The 25,122-nt window shown below is 32.7% G+C and overlaps 1 protein-coding gene and 1 long non-coding RNA gene across 8 annotated transcripts in view; one reads left to right on the top strand and one right to left on the bottom strand.

Annotated features, from left to right (window-relative positions):
* LOC128189753 (zinc finger transcription factor lin-29-like) overlaps window positions 1-25,122 on the top strand; it is a 143,031-nt gene that overhangs the window by 98,834 nt on the left and 19,075 nt on the right. For 3 of the 5 annotated variants that reach the window (XM_052861491.1, XM_052861493.1, XM_052861495.1), the window contains one exon: window positions 18,597-18,644. In XM_052861491.1, the coding sequence (XP_052717451.1) occupies window positions 18,597-18,644 (48 nt within the window). Of the gene's footprint in view, window positions 1-7,107; window positions 7,320-12,707; window positions 12,814-18,596; window positions 18,645-25,122 lie in introns of those variants that run through there. The other 2 variants (XM_052861497.1, XM_052861496.1) reach the window with 2 other exon arrangements.
* LOC128189766 (uncharacterized) overlaps window positions 1-25,122 on the bottom strand; it is a 36,134-nt gene that overhangs the window by 7,761 nt on the left and 3,251 nt on the right. Inside the window, exons 2-4 of one of the 3 annotated variants that reach the window (XR_008244276.1) lie at window positions 22,022-22,471; window positions 21,494-21,595; window positions 20,928-20,944 (exon numbers count right to left, since the gene is read on the bottom strand). This is a non-coding gene — a long non-coding RNA (uncharacterized LOC128189766). Of the gene's footprint in view, window positions 1-20,927; window positions 22,472-25,122 lie in introns of all 3 variants that reach the window. The other 2 variants (XR_008244274.1, XR_008244275.1) reach the window with 2 other exon arrangements.

Raw genomic sequence — 25,122 nt, 5'->3', positions numbered from 1 at the left:
GTAAATCTTGATGTAATGCATAACAAAAGCATTATAGTGAGTAAATGTACATTAAGTATTTCTGATTAGTTCTATAAAAATACAGGAAATGAGTGTAGGAGAGTAGCACATGTATGAAAAGAACATTTTAGACACTTTCAGTAAACAGTGAAACGTCCTTAAAGCCAAGCACCATAGACAAGTGATTTTTTTTAGTTATAAACGTAATTAATTAGATCCTACATCAAATATTTTTATGGTAAGGCAAATTAATAGTCCTCATTGTAAGCATGAATTCATTATGAACGTGTTCACTGTAGCCATGTTTTACTGTACCTGCATAACTAAGAAAATGAATGTAGTTACAACTAGAACTTTTTTTGTCTTCAACAAAAAGTAAGGGCTTTTCGACATCCCTTTTCCCTTTTTTGATTGTAAATGTCAGGTAAAATCGTATCTATTTTTTGTTTAAAAATTCTTCACCGCCTTGGTATAATCAGTTGCCTATTAGAAATATAACCTTATAAATAATGCGATGTCAAAAAAATAACTTCAGCACTTTAAAAGTAAATATACTTTTAATTTCTAAAATACAGTACCCGCAACGTTATTTTTTACAATCCTATCCTATCGTATCGTATCGTGTATCAATCCTATCGTATCGTGCGTGTATACTGTTCTATTGTGCGTTAATTCTATCCTATCGTGCGTGTATACTGTTCTATCGTGCATTAATCCCATCCTATCGTGCGTTAATCCTATCAGGTTTATCGTTTGATTTCAACAATTCTTCCGTTTATCCTATCGTGTTATTCGTTTTGTGCCTTTTCATGAGCAAGTAAATTTATTACTAAGTTGCAACTCGTTCGATGCGCCGTATTCAAATATTTATCGAACAAGAATGTAAAATCCTATCCAACATTCCGTCAGGATACTAATTTTTAAATTTTTTAGATCAAAATTAACCAATATTATATGTAAATCATATCTGACAACATTGAAAATGAAAAAACGAAGTTCTTAGGAACAAGGTAACATATTTACCTGTACATCGAATATATTAAATCGTACGCAGAGTGTATACCTGCGTAAACATTAACTTTCATGCAATATAATTTTGTTGCATCATATTTTACAGAAACAAAACTATTTATGATATAATTTATATTTAATTAAAAGCCGAGTTGTATTTTGAACCCGTTATTTTCCGTGTGATATTTGATTTCAGGCTGAAATGTTCTCGGCAATCAGCTAGGGTGTGTGGTAATGAAAACAATGTTAACAAATCGTACACGGAATTTGTATCTGCGTAAATATTTATTTAACTTGTCTGTAATAATTCGTTTTTTAATGCATCATTTTCTTATACAGAAAGAAATGTACTTATGATAGATTTTATATTTACTTTATACAAGAGTTGGATTTACATAATTAAACCCGCTATTTTCCAAGTGATTTAATCTCTGGCTAAAATATTCGCAGCGATCGGCTAGGGTGTTCGGTAATGAAAACAATTTTAACAATACAGAAAATTTATTGATCATTAAAGCTCATAATTCTAGTTGAAAAAAAAATGAACTGGTCATTTTTATACATTTTATAAATGATGCAGCGATGATTAACAACTCGGCAATTGTTACTAAAAAGAAATTCAACGTAAATCTTTATTTGTACGAGTTCTCTCTCAAATTCTGCCATTATCAGTTTGTTCGTAAATATCGTTTAAAGCGATCATGCGTTTATCATGAACATCGTTTATCCTTTCCTATCGTGTATCAATCCTATCATATCGTGCGTGTATACTGTTCTAATGTGCGTTAATCCTATCCTTTCGTGCGTGTATACTGTTCTATCGTGCGTTAATGCTATCCTATCGTGCGTGAATCCTATCCTATCGTTTATCTTGTAAAAAATATCGTTGCGGGTACTGTAATATTTCCAAAAAAAATCATAAAAAAGTAAGCATTCCTTTCTCAAATAGAAAACGTGGTATGCTTAGAGTATTAATGTTCTACATTCATTGAGCAAAGCGAGATAACTCTTTGTAAATCACTTTTTCAACTTTAAAAAGGTGGAATATTCACAACCTTAAACTCCTATAAGAAGTCAAAAAATGTCCCTACGGACCATAATTTTTAAATTGTACTCTTTACTCAAAACTTAAAACCGAAAAGATTTTAAAAATCGGATGAAAAATAAAAAAGATACAGCTAAAGGGTTGTTTTTAGCTTTGACCCCTCTAGATCCCTTATCTTTCAAAATGTTTATCTCAAAACATTTTCCGGTCTACAAATTAGGTCCCTCAATATAAATATTAAATATGGAAATATTTACTTGAAAACTGTTTGAGAAAAAGTGGCACGCGTGAATTCAGTTTAACATTAAAACACCCATAGACGATTTTTTATCTACTTATAAAACCTGAAGTTCTCAATGGTTTCAAACGAAACTTTAAATATATGATGATTATGACAGTTTTAACACTTTCCATTCCTCATTTAAAAAATTTGGTGGTTATTTCAATATTCAGTTTTTTCATCCCCCCTTTTTTCATAGTTTGAAGTCTAATATCTCAAAAACAGCAAGAGATACAAAAAAGTTGTCGCTTACGATTTTGTATAGCATACTATGAAGTATCTAAATCCAAAATTTTTCAGTTTATAATCAAAATATAAAATAGATACAAAGGTCTTTTTAATATTTTGTTTTTTGCATGTGTAAACCGGAAGTATATAGACCGGAAGTCCAGAAAGGGACATACGGGAGAACTAAACAATTGCTAAAGGAATCTAACATTAAATTTTTATTTTTCTGTTCCGTTTTCAAAAAATCCATGACGAAACTTTGTCAAGAAGAATAATGATAATAAAACAGAACGAAAACAATAGGTCTTTTCGACCGAAAGTCGATAAGCCCTAATAACCTTAAAGTGGTAATACTGTAATCGCTTTGGTATTTTATATTAAGAATATCTAAACTTACAAGAAAAGCAAATTGTAGTAATAAAATATAGTTATTATAACCTTAGATTGGTAATACTGTAATAGCTTTGGTTTTATGTATTAAGCATATCTAAACTGAAGAGAAAAGCAAATTGTAGTAGTACTTAGTACTAGAAAAATACACTTGTAGTTTACCTGAGAACCATTATTACTTGAAAGTAATTCAGTAGACCTGAGAGCTTGAGGATGTTAGAAAATCCAATAATTAAAGTGCTGGGATTTCAACAGTTATCTCCTGGTACCAACAAAGGGTTAATATTTCAATCATTTTTCTTTGCTTATAACCATGTAAATTAAGGATGCATCTTTTTGTCTTTCCATCTATTTGTCCTTCTATCCATGCATTCATCACCTTTTGCTTTTAGCTCAGTTTCAAAGATGATGTTCAAAACATCAAACAAAGATATATATGCTTAAGAGGAATTGTTTAAGGAATATGAAATCATTCCATGCCTTTTATGGATATAGTAATACATTTTTAGTCTTGATCAAACTTGATCCAAGGCCAAAGGTTGATTACCTACCAAACCATATTGATATCCCAATAAAATTCAAAGAATAATTCTTTCTTATATACTTATATTTGCACTATTTTTAAATTATTGTACAATGAAATTTGTAATTGATGTTTCAACTTTATTTTCAATGTCTATAGATATGCAAACTTGCCTTACACCCCAACCCTGTATGTTTGATAAACATCATTTTTTCATTTAGTGCAGACTGTGTATTACATCAACATAATGCAGTCATGTGATAACTATTAGTACATGTCCATATCAGACTCTTTATACTTGTATTTGTTTTTAAGAGAGCAAACTTAAGTAAATTCCTTCAATACTAGAAAATATTTAGCACAGATGTAAATGCCGAGACATTCATGCAAATAATTTTTTTCCACACAAGAGATTTGGTTCTGAATAAATTGGGCAAGATTTTTTAAAAACATTTCCAGTTTCCTTTGGTCATTTAAGCAACTGATTTATAAGAATATTTCATTTTGGTGAAATAAATAAATAAGTATGCACAAACATCCATAAGTGATTTATCAATCATTTTAAAAGATTTTGCAAACAAACTTTCTTGGAAATCATGTACTAGTATATGCATAGTCAACATTAGTGATTGCCAAGATTGATTACAATTTCATCCAAAGTGCTCAATAGAATCAACATTTGGAGGAGGTGCTAATTAACAACAGTTTCCGTTCATTTTCTTTGCATAGGATTAACATATTGAAATGAAATTTGGTATACAGGTTTATCATAATAATGTCTAGGTCAAGTTTGATATTGGGTACGATCGAGCAATTTTCGACAGAGTTATGGACCTTGGACTTAGAAAAATTGGAGTTATTTGCAGTTTCCGCTCATTTTTTTCGCAGAGGATGAACATATTGAAATGAAATTTGGTATACAGGTTTATCATGATAATATCTAGGTCGAGTTTGATATTGGGTACGATCGAGCAATTTTCAACAGAGTTATGGCCCTTGGACTTAGAAAATTCGAGTTATTTGCAGTTTCTGCTCATTTTCTTCGCATAGGATAAACATATTGAAATGAAATTTGATATACGTGTTTATCATGATAATATCTAGGTCGAGTTTGATATTGGGTATGATAGAGCAATTTCTGACAGAGTTATGCCCCTTGGACTTAAAAAAATTCAAAATATAATTGCAGTTTACGTTCATTTTCTTTGTGGATGTTTCCAAGGAAGGGGGCATAAGTGTCACAAAAATCTCTTGTTGTTTAATGTTGTATACAAAATTACATTGAGACATGCATTTGGTGTCAAAATGATGTATCATAAATGAAAAATACATGTATTTGAAACATAAACAAAGTCATCAAAAACCTTTGGTGCATTACTAATGTTTGCATTTTTGAACCAAGTGTCAAATGTGAAGGTCATAGCAGAATTATATGAAAAATCCTTGTCTGGAGCATATCTTTTCTGCCTTTGGTCCAATATGGCTCATTCTTCACTGACAGAGTGCCTACGATCAAAGAGTGTGCAGTGACCTTGAATGAAGTTTGTTGGTCAAGTGTCAAGGCCGATTAGATCATGCAAAATTCTTTTTTCAGAGCATATATATACTCTCCACTTGGTCCTTTTTGGCTCCTACTTCATATTAACAGAGATTTTTGGTTAATTGTGTGCAGTGACTTTATAATTTTAAACCATTAAGTCAATGTGAAGGTCATAGTGGATCTCTATATGATCAGTTTTAGACTGTAGAATATTTCCCATTTGTTTAATCTTGCTGAGATTGAACAAAAATGCCTGTATGTAAAGGGTTATAAGATTAATTAAAAGTTTTATGCAAGTTGGAAAATTTCTAAGTTATAGGTCAAGGTCAAAGAAAACTTCTCTGAAATGTTTTACATCCTATCGTCCATTATTTAAGCGGGGCCTTTTGAGATGGTCAGCATCTCAATGTTGTCTAGTTATTTATATTTACTTTTAGCAGAGGCAAATCATGCAGAATTATTAACATACCGGTAACCATATTTTTATGCTTAAAACAATGTAACTGTTAAAAGTTAGAAGTGTAATGTGATCATTGTGACATCATGAAAAAGTTATACCCAGAAGCTGTCTGAGGTTCATGTTAAAAAACATCTTGCAAATGGTAATATATAAGTTAACATGAGACATGGTGCATCAAATGCAGCACAGAAGTGATGATTAATAATTGAAAATAGTATACTCATATATCTACCGAAATATTTATTGCCTCACCTAAAGCAAGATAAACACCTTATTCGGAGTGTCGCTGGAGTTATCCTTATATTTTGATTTGTCAGTAATCAGGAAAAAATAACAAACTACATGTAAGTATTGTATCAGCCTTAATATAATATTATCTGACTGAACATTAAGTGAACGATAAGCACAAATTGAACGCTTTGTGAACATACAGCGAGCTTGAACATAGTAGAGGGGAGAGCGCAATTGAAAGCACTAACAGTGAGCACATTGTGAATGCCTTGTAAAGATGGGAGAGTAGAATGTTTCAGGGACTGTAAGTCAGCAATGCCTTTAACTACATGTAAAGTCATAGCAAGCGCATTCTTTGTAGTAAACCTGGTTTGATAGTGAAATGATGGTACGAAAAAATATCCAGTATATCTATAATGCGCTATTCTCATGATTGGCTGAATTATTACCAAAAAATGATCGCAAGACAAGGATGTTCAGAAAAATAAAGACTATAAACTTGAATTTGTGAATTCCACTCTCAGCTAGCTGAGATAAAAATGGTGATTTCGGTTGTTTCTAAAACCTTTGTTGTTACCAGTAGTTTTCGCATCTAATTTTCGCTTTTTTCACAATCACTTTCATATCGCAAATTATTGAATCACAGAAATTATATCCTGTATAAATTTGTATTAATTTCTATAGGAAACATTTCTAGTCGCAAAAAAAAGACTGTCGCAAATAAAAAATGTTACACATTTTCACAAATTTTGTAACACGCAAAAAAAAATGAATATACGGTTATGGTTTTTGTTTGTAAGATTTTAGGCAAAATCTAAATGCATTGTGCCTAGTAATAATTTACACTTTTCAAATTATTCACAATTTTAAAGTATCAGAGAGAGGAAAAAAAGACTGAATTATCTATTAGTAATATCTTTTGTAACTGTTAACTGATAAATTATCTCTAAAATCACCATTATGATTATGATGTACACTTGATTCACAGCTAGAGTTATTGTACACAACCCTTGTAATTTACTGAGTACTTTCTTGAGCAATTGTACACAGTTTTAATCGTATACTCGAGCACTTGCTTTAACACAAGTAACCTCCATTTTGGGTCTAAATTGTTCATGATCTTAAATGTTTAATGTTAGAATTTTCCGTAAGCTGTTAATGAATTTTGTTTTTCTGGTATTGGGACTGGTCGGGGGCAAAGTCTTGTGACATGCTATCTAGAAAACATGTCGTCATGCAGGAAATAAATCATTACATTCTATCAGGTAACGCGACGTCAAACGCATTTAGTAATACACAAACCCCAGGCAAATGAAAAATCCCATCATTTCCAATTGGTGTAGCCCTAAGCTACCTGTATTTTACAGCACTTTCTGAAATCTGAAAACTAGGATGTATTTTGCATGGCCTTGAAGGTGCTCCATAATTAGGTCAGAGTTATGTAATAGATGTCTAGCCTTGTAGCGGTGTATATGACTGGAGTAAGGGGGTTTTCTGCCAACAGTGTGTGCTTTTTGGCATTTCTAAAACTAAAATATGTCAAATATTTTGACTGGAAAACTTAGTTAAGAGGAAGAGTATCTTTGGACCGAGTCATGATTCTGCATACAGGTAAGATAGAGGGCTGGGCGGGATCTTGGGGGAATCAAGAATCCTGAGGGTCTAAGTTTCTGGGTGGGACAGCAGAGTGTGAAATTATTTTTAGAGGAGAGTATTGATTTCTGTAAGCAGCTAAACAGGGAGATGCAGATATGCACATAGACATGCAGACATCCTGCCCAGGTTTTGCTATGTGGAAGTTCACATCTGCTATGAATATTATTTTTTAAAATCATGTGATTATGTCACATATTTCAGTCATAATTAGAGTCTTATTTATGTGACACTGAACAAAGTTACATAATGGACTTCTATTCTGATGAATTTTTTTTATGCGTCATGCATTAATTCAATTCAGTAAGGTCAATGAAATTCAAGAGACTGATATAAATACAACAGTGGTTTTGTCGGGAGTGCAGTTGACATTCAGATACACTCCATAAAAACGCAGGTGGCGCTGTTAATTAAGACATCTTTTGTTGTGGAAAAACCAAATTATTTACTTGTAGAAAATGTCACTTCCTTAAGATTTCCTGGGCTGTTAAGTGATATGTCAATGCAAGAAGTCCCTGTCATTTTATGGTGAAACCAAAACAACCATACTTTTGTTCTCAGTTTTAAGTCAATCGCTCAACTATAACATGCATTTCCATGCCATCTAATTATCTTAAATAACGAAAGAATTTTTCAGTTAGAGGCATATATAAGTTTTTAAATATTGTCAGAATAATATTTTGTTTCTAAAACATCTCTCTACCAAGTACTTCAATTAAGATAACAATAGCCGGTTTCATTCAGATTCATCAAGATTATATGAAATTATGATAACTCTTGCTCATAATTGGAGTCAACTGTAATTTACTTAAACTTGTGGATTCGCCATAATAGATATTGAATATCTGCTTTTCAACTCAGTTTATAATCTTATCCCAATAATATACAGCAAATCTTACAAGGATATTGCAAATAAAAGAAATTGACTTTTTGTATATGTTTTACTCATTCAATTTAAGGTAATAAAGAACCTTGGTTTTCCATTCTATCTATGAATTCATGTCCACTCACTAGTGTCAGAGTATGCATCATTATACACATAGACATGTCTGTCCGTCTGTCTGTCTGTATGTATGTATATATGTCTATCTTGAGATAAATTGTCAGCAGCAGCTGTCTTCACATTGAAGACTTTAAAAAGAGAATTAGATATGTGTAGCAATCTGTCATTTTGTGCTATTTTAAGGATGGCAAGATTTAATAGCTAGAATTGGAAATGCACTAGAAATAAACATTCATATAGGTGCAGTAAATCACGGATAAATACATTTGGCTATTTTCATTTTCCACCTGTTTCAGCTAAGCTCAAAAATAAGTTTTACTGTTGCAAAACAATTACATGTGCTGTAATAAAAATGTTAATGATTTTCCTTTAAAATCTCGATGAATAAAATAGATTCTAACATCTCTCAATAATGTTGTAAAACTTGAGTAAACGGTTTTTTACAGGTGGGTTGTTATTACCCAAGAAGTGAGAAACCCAAGAACGTCAGAAAACGAAAAGATTTATTTTTTGTCAAGATGTTTTTTGTTGAATATTATTTGTTAAAATTAATGTTTGTTAAGATCTGAGAGGATGAAATTTGATCTTGTGTTATCCTTTTGGACAGATTAAGTTGGATGAAAGGCTTTATTTTTATCATTACCTAGCTACCCCTATAGTCAAAATTGACACTCGATATAGTACGGCCTATTTATGTGGACTCCAGGATATTAAGATTTGCCTGATTTCACTTGATTTTCTTGAAAGGTCATGGGGCATCTTTTTCTTTTAAAAAAGTGATCGAACAATCTGCAATTTTCAAGGAAGTGGCAAGGTCATCTTCTAGTTTGAGGGAAGCAGTTGAAAGGGGAGCAGAAAAATTAAAAGAGGATATAAAACGGATGAAAATTTGTTACTGAGATCTCATTTATAAACCTGTTTTTTTACTTTTTAGATTCACAGTGTGACCATACATGTGTTGTCAGAATCATTAAGTCGAATGCTTGTCATGCACTCCACCAGTCTCATAAAACTGTCTGAAATTAATGTCGTGGGAGAATTGATCACCATAAACCTTATTTTTTTTTTTAGAGATGCACAATACCCTAGATAGAAGAGAAACAGGAATTCAGGGTGATTTGTTATCATTAGAGAATCCTCTGTTTCATTCATCCAGTGGTTGTGCTGCAATATTAACTCACAGTATCGATATTCCGGTTACTGCAAGCAGATTCTCTCAGAAGCCATATAGCTCTAATTGGTGTGGTACAGTTACTGGCTCTGAATGGAAAGAAAATTGTACAAATTTATAAATGGCCTTTGAGGAGAGTGGGGGAAGCAAGTGTTATGTAATATGCATGAAAATCCATGTAATGTAAAAACTGTGATAAAATATTCTGTTTCATTGTGGTTTTTAGCTGTAAGGCACAACTTCCTGTCATCAGGCCATTCAAAATAGATTCTGTAGCGCGTATAATTCTGTCTCTCTGACAACCTCTGTCTCCCCAGGTTTATTATGTCCTAAAGTTTTATTCAGACCTGAAAGTACATCACTTTATCGTTAATTCTAACAAGGTCAAAATAAAAGGCAACTAAATGGGAAAATAATGGTCAAAACATTATCTGCAGAGCTTATGATTAAAAAAAAACACCAGATAATTATTTTGGTTTGACCTTGGTGCAGATTCAGGGCCGTTATGCAATATTATTGATCGGCCAATTGCAGTGGCAGTACAAAATCTTAGTAAGGCATTACTTCTAAACCTCTTGGGAACACTTCTTGCTGCACTTAGAATGTTTGGAGATCCTGTGTGACAAAATCGTGTGCAAGTAGAGGAAAGCCCTAACTTGTTTAAAAAGCTTGAACCTATAGCTGTCTTTTTTGGCCCTTAGTAAAAACACCCAATGCCCTTAATCACTTCAGCTACTATAGGGATCTCTTGCCTCTCTGGTTAGCTTATCTGTAGGTGTAAAAACATGTATTAAATCTACAGAGAGTAAGTTAAATTATCTGTTTGTGTGAAAACATGTTTTAAATCTTCAGAGAAGTAACTTAAATTATCTGTAGGTGTGAAAACCTGTATTGAATCTCTAGAGAGTGAAATCTGTATTAAAAAAATATTGTTCTTAATTTACAACTGTTAATGTATTGGTATAATTTACTGGATGAGTTTAGTTAACTTTGTCTCCAGTGTTTCTTGCTTCTGTCCTGTATTGAGAATATTCATTGATGAATAATTACAAAGCATTTGTTGATTAATTAAAAAGGCAGATATTTTTGGTTAGCCTTGTTTCATTAATTCTATGTCAATGATATATATTCAAATGTTATAGATATGAGACTCATTTGTGTTTGTAGCAGTTTAGTTTGGGAAATGGCTGATAAATGTGGCATCTAGAATAGATCACTGCAGATGGTGCAGTGTCTAATGCTTATCTAGGAAAACAAAATGAAACTGCATGCATATGATCAAGTTATCTGCTGTCAGTATCTTCAGTCCCTTGATTTATGTATATTATGTAATAGCCTTAGATGCATGTGGCATTGTAAACATATGTACAGGGTTGTGGCAATCTGTGTGTGTTCTAGGACACACAATCACATTGGGTTCCTAGTTGCTTGGTGCATTGATGATTATCTGGTATTCATGGAGCTTTTGCACATCTGCATATATCCAGTTCTTATACATTCATTTTTAGTAAGATCATTATAAATGGTTGGCTGTAAAACTTCATACAGGGTAACTTCAAATGTCAAAGATGAATAAATAATAAAATTCAAGGTCATTAGTCAAGTTCAAGGCCCTTTTGGTCGTGATAGATAGATTTCTTCTGATGAATTATGATGTTTCTAATAATTATAGTCACATGCTTTTGGGCATCATTATAAACAGCTTAACAAACCCATATTGTTTGAGAATGGGTTATGGAGTGAAATTAATTTAATTGCATAATGTTAGCAGAAAGTTTTACGATTGTTGTCTACATTTAGCATAAAATTAAAAGCTGTGTAATGCAGATTGGATGCAACATTTCATTATTTAAATGAGATCTGCATTCATGCGAGAAAAGGTTTTTGACCTGCAATATGAAGCAGAACTGTGGCACTGGTGCTGTAACAGCCCAGAGAAAATAGGTCCTTAATTATCACGATAGTACAGTGGATGGTCTTTTAAGGTCAATGTAACACTATTTGAATTACTTCTATCTGTATTTCTGCAGTATTGCATTTTGGAGAATAGAAATCAATGAAGACCCTGAAGAGTTGCATTTAATGTATAGGTTTAAGTGTTGGAATGATTGTTACAGTCTATTGAAAGGTCGCTCAAGGTTGCAAATCTCTAAATGAGTGTAAAATTGTCATTAATACATTTATTAATTTACATATACTTGCACATGCTTAAACATAAAATTTTGGGAGCAAAAAATCATGTAATGTTAGGGTCATGCATAAACAATGCTGTATTAAGATATGGTAAAATGGGAGTTATTTTTGGGGGTTTCTGGCTCTATTGACCTTAAAAAGTACAAGGGGTAGGGGCTACTCTTAATTAACCCTTCAAACGTACTCTCTGACTTGCAGACAACAGGTGTAAATGGGCTTAGATGTAAATAATGAAGGCAGAAATCCGCAAAGGGGCAGGTGTTTTTTGTGGGGTTAATAGGTGTATTTATATAGACATTGATAGTGACCTTCGCATGTATTGTTTTATTTATGCCAATGGCATTGAGTTTATCCTTATTGCTCTCTGATTAATTATAAGTTGAAGGGGTGAATGTTTTCATTCTGATTGCTCTACATTCATCTGAGCTTTTTTTTTTCCATCAGATGTTAGGTATGCAGAAGAACCAAAATTAATGTGATTGTATGTTTATTGTCAGTGGTTACACGGTAAACCGCTCAGTGACTGTTCCTTTAACCTGAAATACACATCGTGAATGCTCTGAGAGCCAACGTAATGACCAGTTTGTCTGGCTCAAGAGACACAACTCTATCAGGCAATCAAGGCATTGTCCAGTTTGAAAATCTAGATAATGCTGCGTGATGAAGCTCCCACACTAGAACAAAAGTAAAGGGCTACACAATTAAAACTGACTAAATCTAAGTTCTGTGAAACAGATGGGGTTTATTTATGGTATCGCAGATTTATGTTAATTTTTTTTCTCATATGCAGTGAATTTGATGGATATCATATGATGTTACAGAAGCCGCGCGGTTTTTATGTGCATGGTTTTTTTATTTGAATTTTTCTAATTTAGGTTGTGCAGGAGTGCTTGTGTAATTGTATTGATTTTATAGAAATGCTTTATGCATCAGCCTGCACACATGAAGCAGAGCACAGCAAATGGAATTTTAAATAGGTAATTTCAATATTTCCATAAAAATTGAAGGCGGGCTGTGGGCTGTCAGTGCTTTTTGATGCATTGTAGTCTCAGTCACCATGAATCAATCCTTGTGGTACTACAAAGGTAGGCTCGTACTTATACTACTTTATATCTAAGTTGTTGCAGAAAATCAGAAAAATATTTTAACATTTCAAGAATGTTGAAACACTTGTATTGATATAGTCGTTACGGGGGAAAAAATCCCCTCGTTTTTAAAGCAAATTTGAATATTCATCTCTCGCTGGTTTTCGTTTGTTTACCTTGCGCGTGACTTGTGGATTCATTTTGGTTATGGTTTTGGCGAAGACTAGGATTCTGTACCTTTCTTATTCTTTATAGGAAGCTGTGTGTAATAATTGAATACTAATCAGTTGATGATTGATGTTATAAACTTTGAAATTAAGGTAATAGAATATGGAAATGCATTTAATGTAGACTCATTGGTAATATTCAGTTCTTCGGGTTCTAATTTTTTCAAAACATCATATTTTTCATAAAAATGTTAAACATTAATTTCCTTGACCTATTAGATTAAGAAATGCACCACTACATGATTAGAATCCTGATGTATTAATTAATTTGCAATGGCTTGAATTTTTTTTATGATAGGGTTCAATTCAAAAAACTAAATCATGGTGATTAAATTTTCATTAGTAAAACACAACCCAATTTTTATACGTAAAACACAACCCATATTCCTTATGACAAATTGACAATAATTTTAAATAAATTGAGCATTAGGCTGCAAATAAATGTGATTTTTTTTTTCTATTATTTTTTTAATCTTACTTCTAAAAGAATTCTCCACATTCAAATACAAATTTGAAAAATTATTCAGGAAGCATATAAATTCCAATAACTTGTATATTGATCATTTATATGCCATAAAAGCCACATTTTTATGTATTTTAAGCATATTTTTTAAATATAAATTGAAAGCAATTGTTCTCAGTGTAATGTAAACTGTAATGCACACATTTGTATTAAAAAAAAAATAATAATTTTTTACAGGAAGTAGTAAGCTTCAGGAAAAAGTAGGGCGATTTTGAAAAATTTACCTATGATAGGAAATTAAGTCAGTTTGTCAATTAGCTAATAAAAAAAATAAGTTAATGTCAAGAAGAATATTTACGCTACAAAATTAAACCTGGTGGGTCCTTGAAAATACTGTTTATATAAATATATACTCAGTATATATCATAAAACATGAAAGCAAACAGACCATGAACCAATTTATATCTATACAAAACTGAGGTTTAACTCTATTCCCCCTGAAGCATTTTACCCTTTACCCCCTAATGCCACGATATGACGCATTGGTCATTTCCCTAATGACGACTTATGACGCGTCCGTATAGAACCCCAATTTTCTTTGTTTATTTTACTTGTCTGAAGCAAAATTGAGTGGCAAATAACACCTAATGATGTCTACCTTACACAGACGATTATACACAGTCAGGTTATGCAATGGTTTGACAGATATCACGTGATACACACACCTGTGAAGTTTAAAAAAATGGCGGCATCGGACGATCATGACAGAGATTGGTTTAGATATTCTAGATGATTCTGTGTGTTTAAAATTACTCCCAAGTGGAAATAAACATGACCAATCCACTTCCTTTGAAGTTTATGACAGGAATTTGGTTGATTAGCGGTGAATTAGGGCTAATTCATGACACCTGCATGACAACAACAATGGCGGCCTCCGAACATCGGTACATGTGCATTGCGTCAGCCTGGGCATAATCTAACTTATAAATTCAACACATTAACTGTGGATCTTTCCCAGTATTTTGTAGTTATACTGTTCCATAAAATTATTTAAGTAATAAAACCCAATAGAAACTAATATACAATGCTGTATATGCTATACATCGGCCGGGGGGGGGGGGGGGGGGGTGCCAAAAAACGAAACTTGTCGAAGTCGGTAAATTATTAGTTCATACCTGGGTCTGAACTAAATGTTTTGAAATCCCCCTTTGAATAGTATAATGTTTTGACTGAATTACAATAACTATTTTGAAATAAATATTGCTTTATACATGTAACTGTGCAGACAATAGATACAAAAGTGTACAGGTATTTTTACCTGAATTTCTGTACCTTTACTACAGGTATCTGATATAATTTATATAAAAAATAATTATAAATGCAAAACTTAGAAAAATTCTGATTGCAGTGATACATGAACCATGATAGTTTGATAGAATATTACTCTAGGGATGAATTTCTACACTTTTGATTAAATCTGATTGTTGTGTATTGGTCTCAATTCGCAAGATAAAACAAGAAACAAATTATTCAAAACATGAAAAAATATTTTTGAACAATATTTGATCATATGTTAAAATTACATTCATTAATTTTCATGTTTACAGTAATTTTTTTTAACGTACAGGTAAAATTACCTGAATTAATTAATTTCTGTTAATTTATTTGTGTACTCTAAAGTTATAATGTTAAAGTTCAATCTTTCCCGATCACAGTGGTATATCATATGGCATGGTCAGACAATAATTCTTGTCAATAACTATAGTAAAACAATACCACTCAAACAGTGAAAAAAGCTTCAGGGGGAAGCTAAGAAAACCTGGTAGGGAAATGACAAATGCGTCATATGGTGGCATCAGGGGGAAAAGAGTTAATGCAGGTGATTGAAAAAATGTCTGCCGTGTGAACATAACCCGTTATGGAACAATGGTAATAAGAGCTGTCGTTAGAGAGAAGGTTTGAATTTTCCAATGCAGTGAAAAATTATTTTCTTATATTGTTGCATATTTAATAGAACTTGGTCAACTAAATACATATAGGATATGTAAACAGTAGGATCGAATTCAAATGAGTTGGGGGAGTCAAAGCTATATAAAAAAAATTATAGACATGAGTTTTTGCAAATAAAAGGTGAAGCGTTTTTTAATTTAAAATGTTGATTGATGATCAACAATGTACATGCATTAACAACAGCTGCTTTAAGGGAAAATCCTGCATTGAGCCCTGAATATGTGAAGTAAAACTAAAAATAAACATTTTTAGGAATTGGGAGATTTTAGGTATATGACTTACCGTAATAGGTTCTAATTTGAGATGGCAATGTCTTCTGCAGCTTTATATATAACTACTATATTATTAGGGTATTTTTCTCTTAAACTGGGAATAATATTTTAAAATGAAATATGATGAAACATTCTTCACAGATGTGATGTTCAATTAAAACCTATTTGGACCATGTTTTTGAAGGTTGTAGTTATATAATGGTAAAGGTTGTTAAGATAGACCATGCATGCAAAGATTTATGGATACGAGTATAAGTGGGTTTTAGGAACTAGGAAGTCACATTTAAAGACTGAAAACAGTTAAATGACTTGAATAAAGAGTCATTCTGTGTACATGGTCTATATAAGACATGTCTTATGTGACTTAAATATACTAGTACCTAGGATCTTCTTGAGAAAATACAAACATCCAAGTTTGCAGTGTTCAGTACGTTAATTTTTTTTCAATACTCCCTGTTTGGTGCTTGCTAGGAATGGTTCTGGCATTCCTTAATCACGAAGGAAGGAGTGAATGGATTGAGATCTCCAAGGACAGGCAGTGAGGAGCTCACATCACGAGTCTCTACATCATCGTCTGTTAAAGTTAGGGTTCTACTGTCAGCCTGTCCAAGTCTCAGAAATTAGACATTGGAGAACTGAGATGTTAGGGTTCTACATCTTATCTCAGTCTTAGAAAATACATTGGGGAACTGAGATGTCAGGGTTCTATATCCTATCTCAGACTCAGAAAATACATTTGAGAACTGAGATGTCAAGGTTCTACATCTTATCTCAGTCGAAATTACATTGGAGAACTGAGATGTCAGAGTCCTACATCCCATCTCAGACTCAGAAAATACATTGGAGAACTGATATGTCAGGGTTCTACATCCTATCTCAGACTCAGAAAATACCTTGGAGACTTGAGATGTCAGGGTTCTACATCCCATCTCAGTCTCAGAAATTATGATTTGAAGGACTTAGATGGTCTCTCTTGATTGATAATAAACTCTCTGATCAAGAAATTTTCATTTGATAATTTTGCACGAGCTGTTGATTTTTTAAAAGAAATTCTGTATTTAATCTATGGATTTTATGTTAAAGAAAAATGCTAAGTATTCAACTCTGGAAGAAAACAATGTTTTATTAAGTTTTTCTAATTGTTTCACTCCATTCCTTTGTCTTATCCTGGAGCCTAGTGCACAAAACAATTTATACATAACAGAGAGTGGGATAGTGTTGGCTATACAAGATTAAGAATGATAGGCAATGTGTGAGAAAAAGATATGAGTAATATTCAATCAATAATGAAAACGTCAAAATTTTTCATAACTTCCCTCGGCCCCTCCCCAAAAAAATAATGTGAAAATGACTGAAAAATATATACTGTAAGTAATCTCTGAATTTTTTTTAATAAAAGTGAAAATTTTCAGTCAAATTACTGATTTTTATAGGCATTAACTATGAAAACACCGGTAGAAAAATTGTGCAATGCATTTATAATCATGAGTGATCGGAAAGGTTAGCAGAAAATTTGCTAGTTAGGTTCTCTCACAGAATTATGTAAATAATCGGCATAACTGACTTATATTTAGATTGAATAGATGAAAAGATTAATTAGTAACTTTAAAAATTAACAAAACAGAAAAAATGAATTAAACTAATGTTTCCAAATAAAATTCTTAAAAATAAAAAGGAAAATCGTTGTTATTTGAATTAAAATGTATTCCAAATTGACACGTTTTCTTTCATATTGCTGCAGCATAATTTCGTTTTCCATCGTGTATCAGAAACAGCAGGTTTAATGCTACGATCGATGCATTATACACAGACTCAGACATGCATGGGTCATGAAAACTAGTTGCAACATTAATAACTTAATAAATAAGTTCACCAAAAAAACCACATTTTTTTTTTATTGAAGTTGAAGAATTGCATCACTCTGATAAAGGTAATGGTATTTTTTTTCTAATGAAGCCCATAAGAAAACCTTGATTCAAATAACTCATCAATTACGGCCTCTTAATTATTCATCAAGCGTAGCCTTTATTCCATTTTTATTTATCTTCATATCTAATAGGATCCACATTTGAAGACGAAGGTCAAAAAAATGTTTTAAAAAACCTTTAAACAAGACTGCTACCACAGCTTAATATACTCTACTATTTTTTCCTTAAAATTTTACAGGTTAGAAATATATTGCTGTGAATTCACTCCTTTGTTTGGAAAGGTTGAAAAAAGGAAATAATTTGAAATATGATTCTGTTATTAGCTGTTAACTAGCTATTAACTTTTAAACTGATGATTAATCATAAATACAGTTTAATTGAAATTTTATGAACACCCAAACCAACACTGCAAAAATAACTGAGCTGGAAATATAAAGAACACGATGAATTTTATAGATTACAACATTCTAAATGTCTCAAAAAGAAGATGTGATGTTAGGGCCCATCATGAACTAAGAGGAGATACATGATTGAAAATCATAGATTTCAAGTGTGTGATAGTATAACAATAATTATTTATCATCTTAATAAAGTATTCCTTTACAACTTATATTCTTTATATTACATCAGCAAGCAGTTATGTAATGATGACTTCATAAAAACAAATTGTTGTTTTTCTTAAGCTAGCTGCGCCATGTATAAAAAAAAGAAAATTATTGTGCCAAACTTAAAATAAGTAATTCTTTGCATAACTCGATACTTTTTCTAATGATTTTTCAATCTTTTTCATATAAGTGATGGCAAAAGATTTATACCATGTATTACAATGAGACCATCCTGATAATATCTTAACAAGCTCATTATGTATTTGATTTATTTTCAGATTTGTTCAAATGGAAGCATGGCAACCCCCATGTCTCCGCGGACTATGGTGAGTCTCCATTACTTCACTTCACTTTCCTAAATCCCATTGGTTACTTCAGAAATAAATAACAATGTTACAAAGTTTATCAGGAGATAAACTTGGTTGGTTGCATGTTCAAATCCTGTGAAGCCTTTTTGGTAATTAAGTGCTAAAAAACGAATAACTTGTTAGCACTTAAGTCGTTTTTCAAAAAAAACCTGAATTTCATAACTTGTCTAACTCTACTCTTGCCATTTTATTTTTTGAGTTATTTCCCTTTCATAAACACTTATTGTCTGCATAAAACATGGCATTTAACTGGAGAAAAATAATGGGAAGGCACAAAACAAGTCATAATACAGATGTTAGATGCTGGGTTTATAAGTTTAAAACTGGGATGATGATCAGAATACACAAACAAGCTGTTCTGTAAAGTTTCAAAATAGTCGGAAGACCCGTAATGCTTAAATTATGACTTGAAGGGGAGGATGTATACAAAAGGATATTGTGAGGTGATGGAATAATATTTCAGAGTTTCACTAGTAAATGTTTATCTCTTTAAAATTGCTGATAGATTGTTCAAAAAAGATAATATGAACGCTAGGTCCAACTAAACGAACAGGAAAACGGTATTAACACGTTTTGGAATGCATAAAGTATTACCTAAAATGTATGAAAAGTGTTTATTTAACAGGAACAAAGACTAAGAAAATGAAATTGGAATTTTTTGTGACCCAAAAAAGAGCTGTTGACATTTTTATTAGTCTCCCTTTAATATGAATTTGAAGCCTGTACATCGATCAAAATGGAAAATTCAAAGAATGTTTGGTACCAAAGTATATATTACAAAGTGTGTCTACTAATTTAAGTCACTATATTACTTTGTTGTTCCTTTTTCCAAAAATTAAGGTGATGACATGACCTATGTGGAGGTCAGCAATTTTTCAAACTTGCTTATATACCACTACTGTATACTCGGAATCATTTATAATTGTTGGGGCATATTTTTGTGGATTGTGGGTTTTTTGCTTTTTCATGGGAATTTACTTTCTTGGATGCGTCAGTTCTCAGTTTCAGTAAGAAAGATAACTCTAAATTTCTTTTAATTAATTGGAGATATAAATTCATGGGGGAGGGCTACCCACAAATGGCATGAAAAATTGAGCCACCACGGATTCTAATGATTCCACAGTAAATTTTGATATGGTTGCATAATGACCTCTTTATCCATGGTTTTTGGAGTGGTTGTAGAATTAAGTTCAGATGGTGAGAAGTAAAAAACAAACTTGCCTTTTATATAAAGACAGATTACAAAAAGTGATTGTATATAAAGTTGAACTTCGATATATCGAACACTGATATCTCGAATACAATGGATATGTAAAAGTGATTTGTAAGTCCCAAACACTTATTTTTTCAGCATTTTACCCTCGATATCTCAAATTCCCTCAAATACTCAGATATCTCGAAGTTTTTACACAGTGCCACCTTGTTTGAGATAACGAGGTTTGAATGTAATTTCTTGGGAAAATTTAAACTAATGCCCAAGCTAGTTTACAAAGACAGAACTATCCTTAACTTTGCCAATCTAAAATCAATTATATTTGGTATAGTTTTATATTTGCTCATGCAATCTGTCAGATGGGCCCCAATTTAATTTGATAAATCGGACATTAACTGTAGCTATTTCATATGCCGAGTGTTTCAGGTAACCTAACAGTTATTTTTGCAAAGAATATTTTAACTATTGATAGTTTTATATCATCATAAAATTAAAGATTCAAATTAATAGAACATGCACATAAAAGTTGTTCGCAAAATACAGTGCCCAAGTCTATGAAAAGCAGTTCAAATTATCAATGCTATGTGTAAATCTGTTAAAAAAATATTAGCTCAAACTAATAATGTAAAAGTAGTTATTTTCACTAGATACGCGTTTTGCTTTTAACCGCATGTATAATAAATAAATCAAAACTTTAGTGTGGTATATCAAGCATCCACATATTTTTTTAATACCCACATGGAAGAGAAATAGTTAAGGGAAAACCCAAAGGAGTAATAAAACATGCTGAAATATTCAGAAGGGGGAACAATTAGATATAGAATTGAACTTGGATAAAGCAAGAGCTCGGCTAGGAAACTTGATAATATATAATTAAATTATTTACATTTTATGACTTTTAATTTCTGTTTTCAAACAGCTTTAAATAAACACATTATAATTTTATTCAAAGAATTGTTATGAAATGCACACACACAACTTGTTTGATAACAAATAAAAATGTCTGACAGGCATATCCTAATGCTTACCAAATCGTTCAAAACATCTATAACAAAATACTAAAGTCTTACATAAGGTTGCATTTTAGAACCTTCCTGGGCAGAAGTTGAAGTGTATCATTTTGAATTTGACTGTTTCTGTAAATTGTCTCCTTCAGTCAAAGGGTCTCAAAAATCTGTTAACCAATTCAAAATGCCAGCAAACGCTGCAACTTTTGCCCAGGAACAGTGATACATTTTAAACTAAATCAAATGATGAAAGTGTCACAGCTGGCAACAGTCACCATCATCATTCACATATAGATTGTTACTAGAGAAAGTGAGACCTTTTTAAAGATTTATCTATCAAATCTTGTTTTATGGCTCTCAAATAGAGAAAAAGCTGCAGGTTTGACATGCCATCGCAACTGTCAGTCAATATAAGTACAATGATTTTACTGTTGTTTGAGACAAGTGCCGCTCTGAACAACCAGTCTGTGGCTGAAGGTGGTATATAAAGCCTTCAATGCATTTGATCAACATCATAGAACAAGGAAATATCTGAACTGAATGCAGGCACCATAATGGTCTAACACCTTATTGGCATATCTACTTACATTAGCATGTGAATGCATGTGCCAGCAATATCATCCGATTCTCATGAACTGCTCCAGGCATTAGGATTGAGAAAACCAAATGTACTGATCAAGCCTATTCATCTGTAGAGATAGCAATCGTTGGTTGCTTTTTTCAGACACCTTTGCATATTTTTGTTGCCCCAAATTTTATTTGCCCTTTTATGTTTGCTAGATAACTTTTTCAGTAATATTTTTGTATCCAAAAAATATGAAAGTGAATAAAAAATATGTACAGTTGTCCTTAAAATAGCAAATTTAATTGTTAAAACTAAATGAAGTTCTTACTGAATACTGTATACAGGGTTATTTTTAGCCCTGTGTAAATATTGCCCTGTCTTATTTTCCCCCGGCTTCACTTGCAAATGGTTTCACCGCATCTTGAATTCGCCCAGACGAGGTTATGTTTAAAAAGAAATAATCCAAGACATTGAATTTTGCCCATTCTTAAAATCACCTGCTGACAACGAGGGCGAAAGGGGCGAAAATAAAACGGGGGCAAATATTTACCTATGCATGTATACAGGGTGTACTTGTAGGTATCACTTGTTTGGTAATCTTTCCTGTGAATTCGGTATTGGGTGAACCAGTCAGGTAGGTTTGGTTTCACCAAGTAGGTTTCGAATCTTCTGATTCAGTATGGTGTGAATGTGTCAATATAGCTAGGTTTGGCTTAAACAGGTTCACTTGTCTTTACTGTCCATTACATTTGTCAATGTAAGTTTGGCCGCATGAATATCAAGTAAACGGTCATTGTAGGTTTTGTTTCTTCAGATTATAGTGTGCTGGTAAAAAGACAAGTGAATGTCAAGCAGCTTTAATTTGACCAGTCCAGTACCGAGTCCTTGGTATTTTATGAATGTATTCCTGAAGGCTTGAATTAGTTTAAATTTGTTTGCTGGTCCATTATGTGTAAATATGTCAAGGTTTGTCTTCCCTTGTCTGTCTGGTGGTTCAGTACTAAAAAGAGAATTTGTCACTGTAAGTTTAGCTTAAACAGCTTGCCTTGCCATCCAGTATGGAATTATTTATGTCTCTCTATAGATGTATGTACAGTATACACTCCATGTAATTTGAAATGAAGAAAAGAAGTCTTTTTGCAGTTGCCAAATAGTAGGAACCAACATTGAAACATTTAGATATGGAACAAATTCAAATATTTTTTTTTATTATTTTCAAATATTTTTTTTTTGTCATATATTGTCATTCATTTAACAATTCAATTAGATTGTAATTCTGATAGTCCATTCAAACATTTTATAATTGAAATTGTAATTATATTTCTTACTGACATGCAGTTATACAGATTTTTATACAGGAAAATATTTGCCCGCATTTTATTTTCGCCCATTGTTGTCAGAGGAAAAATTTAAGACTGGACAAATTCTATGTTACAAATAAATCTCTGTAAACACAACTGCAACTGACGAATTCAAGACTGGACGAAACGGTTTGCAAGTTTAGAAGAGCAAAAATAAAACGAGGTGAAAGTAACCCTGTATACAATTTAACAATAAGGTTTATGATTTGGCCCTTGGCTATATGGTTTGGTAAACAATATACCACAAAGTAGAGAATATGGCACCAACCTTTTATGAAGAGGCAGATAGCTATAACTGTTGACTCTGTGAAGGATCAACATGTATATAACCATGTCTGTTACATTTGACTGTAAGGTTTGAACAAAACATTAAATCTTTGACAAGGAAATGTTTTTTTTCAGTTTTTCAAGGAGTTCAGAACAAGTCGTAGACCAATTCCAATCCAGCATTTTGTGTTTTTCTTTTGTCTTGAATATCCAACCAGCCAATGCAAACTGCACTTTGGCTAAAGTTAAACCGCATGATTAATTTATGAGGATTTTGATTGTATGATATTGTGCTCACTCAATAGTTTATCAGGTGGCATACATGCCTCTATGCCTTTAGGAAGATTGCACACAGTTGTGATTCATTTATGATGTGAGCAAAAGCATATGGTTACAACATTAGAATTTTGATCTTGAAGTTAACATTTTCTTTGTGTTCTTTTGGTCTCATATTTTAGAAGTGCCTTCTTATTTATCATTTTATATCAATTCTTTATGACTTATCATTATTGTCAAAACATAAATTAGGATATTTATCAGTCTGCAAGTAGGCTATCTACAACTTACTAGTATCTAACTGGTAAACGCTAAAGAGGGACTTCTTTTGTAGGGGTGAGAGACTTTATCAAGATGTAAGTTTAGGAAAGACTAGCATAGGTTATACTTCATACTAGTTTAAGCTTAATGAATACGTCTAACTGGTGTAAGCATAGGGAATACTTCTAACTGGTGAAAGCTTAGGGAAGACTTCTTACTGGTGTAAGCCTGTGGAAGATTTCTTACTGGTGTAAACTTACTGGTATAGATTAGGGAAGATTTCTCATTGGCATAAGCATAGGAAAGACTTCTTACTTGTGTAAGCATAGGAAAGACTTCTTACTGGTGTAAGCATAGGAAAGACATCTTGCTGGTGTAAGCTTACTGGTGTAAGCTTTGGGAAGACTTCTTACTGGTGTAAGCTTTGGGAAGACTCCTTACTGGTGTAAGCTTGTGGAAGACTTTTACTGGTGTAATCATAGGGAATACTTCTTACTAGTGTAAGCTTAGGGGTGTAAGGTTAGGGAAGACTTCTTACTGGTGTAAGCTTAGGGAAGACTTCTTACAGGTGTAATCCTGGGGAAGATTTCTTACTGGTGTAAGCTTACTGGTATAAGCTTAGGGAAGATTTCTCATTGGCATATGCATAGGAAAGACTTCTTACTGGTGTAAGAATAGGAAAGACTTCTTACTGGTGTAAGCTTTGGGAAGACTTCTTACTGGTGTAAGCATTGGGAATACTTCTTACTAATGTAAGCTTACTGGTAGAAGCTTTGGGAAGACTTCTTACTGGTGTAAGCTTACTGGTATAAGCTTAGGGAAGATTTCTCGTAGGCATAAGCATAGGAAAGACTTCTTACTGGTGTAAGCATAGGGAATACTTCTTACTGGTATAAGCTAAAGATAGACTTCTTAGGAGGATGTATTGGTGTATGCTTGTGAAAGCTAATACTGGTGTAAGCTTAAGGAAGATTTCTTTCTGGCGAAAGCATAGAAAAGACTTCTTACCGGTGTAAGCTTAGGAAAGACTTCTTACTGGTGTAGGCTTATTGAAGACTTCTTATTGGTGGTGTAAGCATGGGAAAGACTTCTTACTGGCGTTAGCATAGGGAAGACGTCTTACTGGTGTTAGCATAGGGAAGACTTCTTACTGGTGTTAGCATAGGGAAGACTTCTTACTGGTGTAAGCTTAGGGAAGACTTCTTATTGGTGTAAGCTTACTGGTGTAGGCTTAGGGAAGACTTCTTACTGGTGTAAGCTTACTGGTGTAGGCTTATGGAAGACTTCTTACTGGTGGTGGAAGCTTGGGAAAGACTTCTTACTGGTGTTAGCATAGGGAAGACTTCTTACTGGTGTAAGCTTAGGGAAGACTTCTTACTGGTGTAAGCTTAGGGAAGACTTCTAACCGTTGTAAGCATAGGGAAGACTTCTTACTGGTGTAGGCTTAGTGAAGACTTCTAACTGGTGTAAGCTAATGCTGGTTTAA

The sequence above is a fragment of the Crassostrea angulata genome, chromosome 6 (genome assembly GCF_025612915.1).
Source record: "Crassostrea angulata isolate pt1a10 chromosome 6, ASM2561291v2, whole genome shotgun sequence".
NCBI lineage: Eukaryota > Metazoa > Mollusca > Bivalvia > Ostreida > Ostreidae > Magallana > Magallana angulata.
The sequence above is the reverse complement of the archived record's forward strand: the minus strand, read 5'-3'. Positions and strand labels throughout refer to the sequence as shown.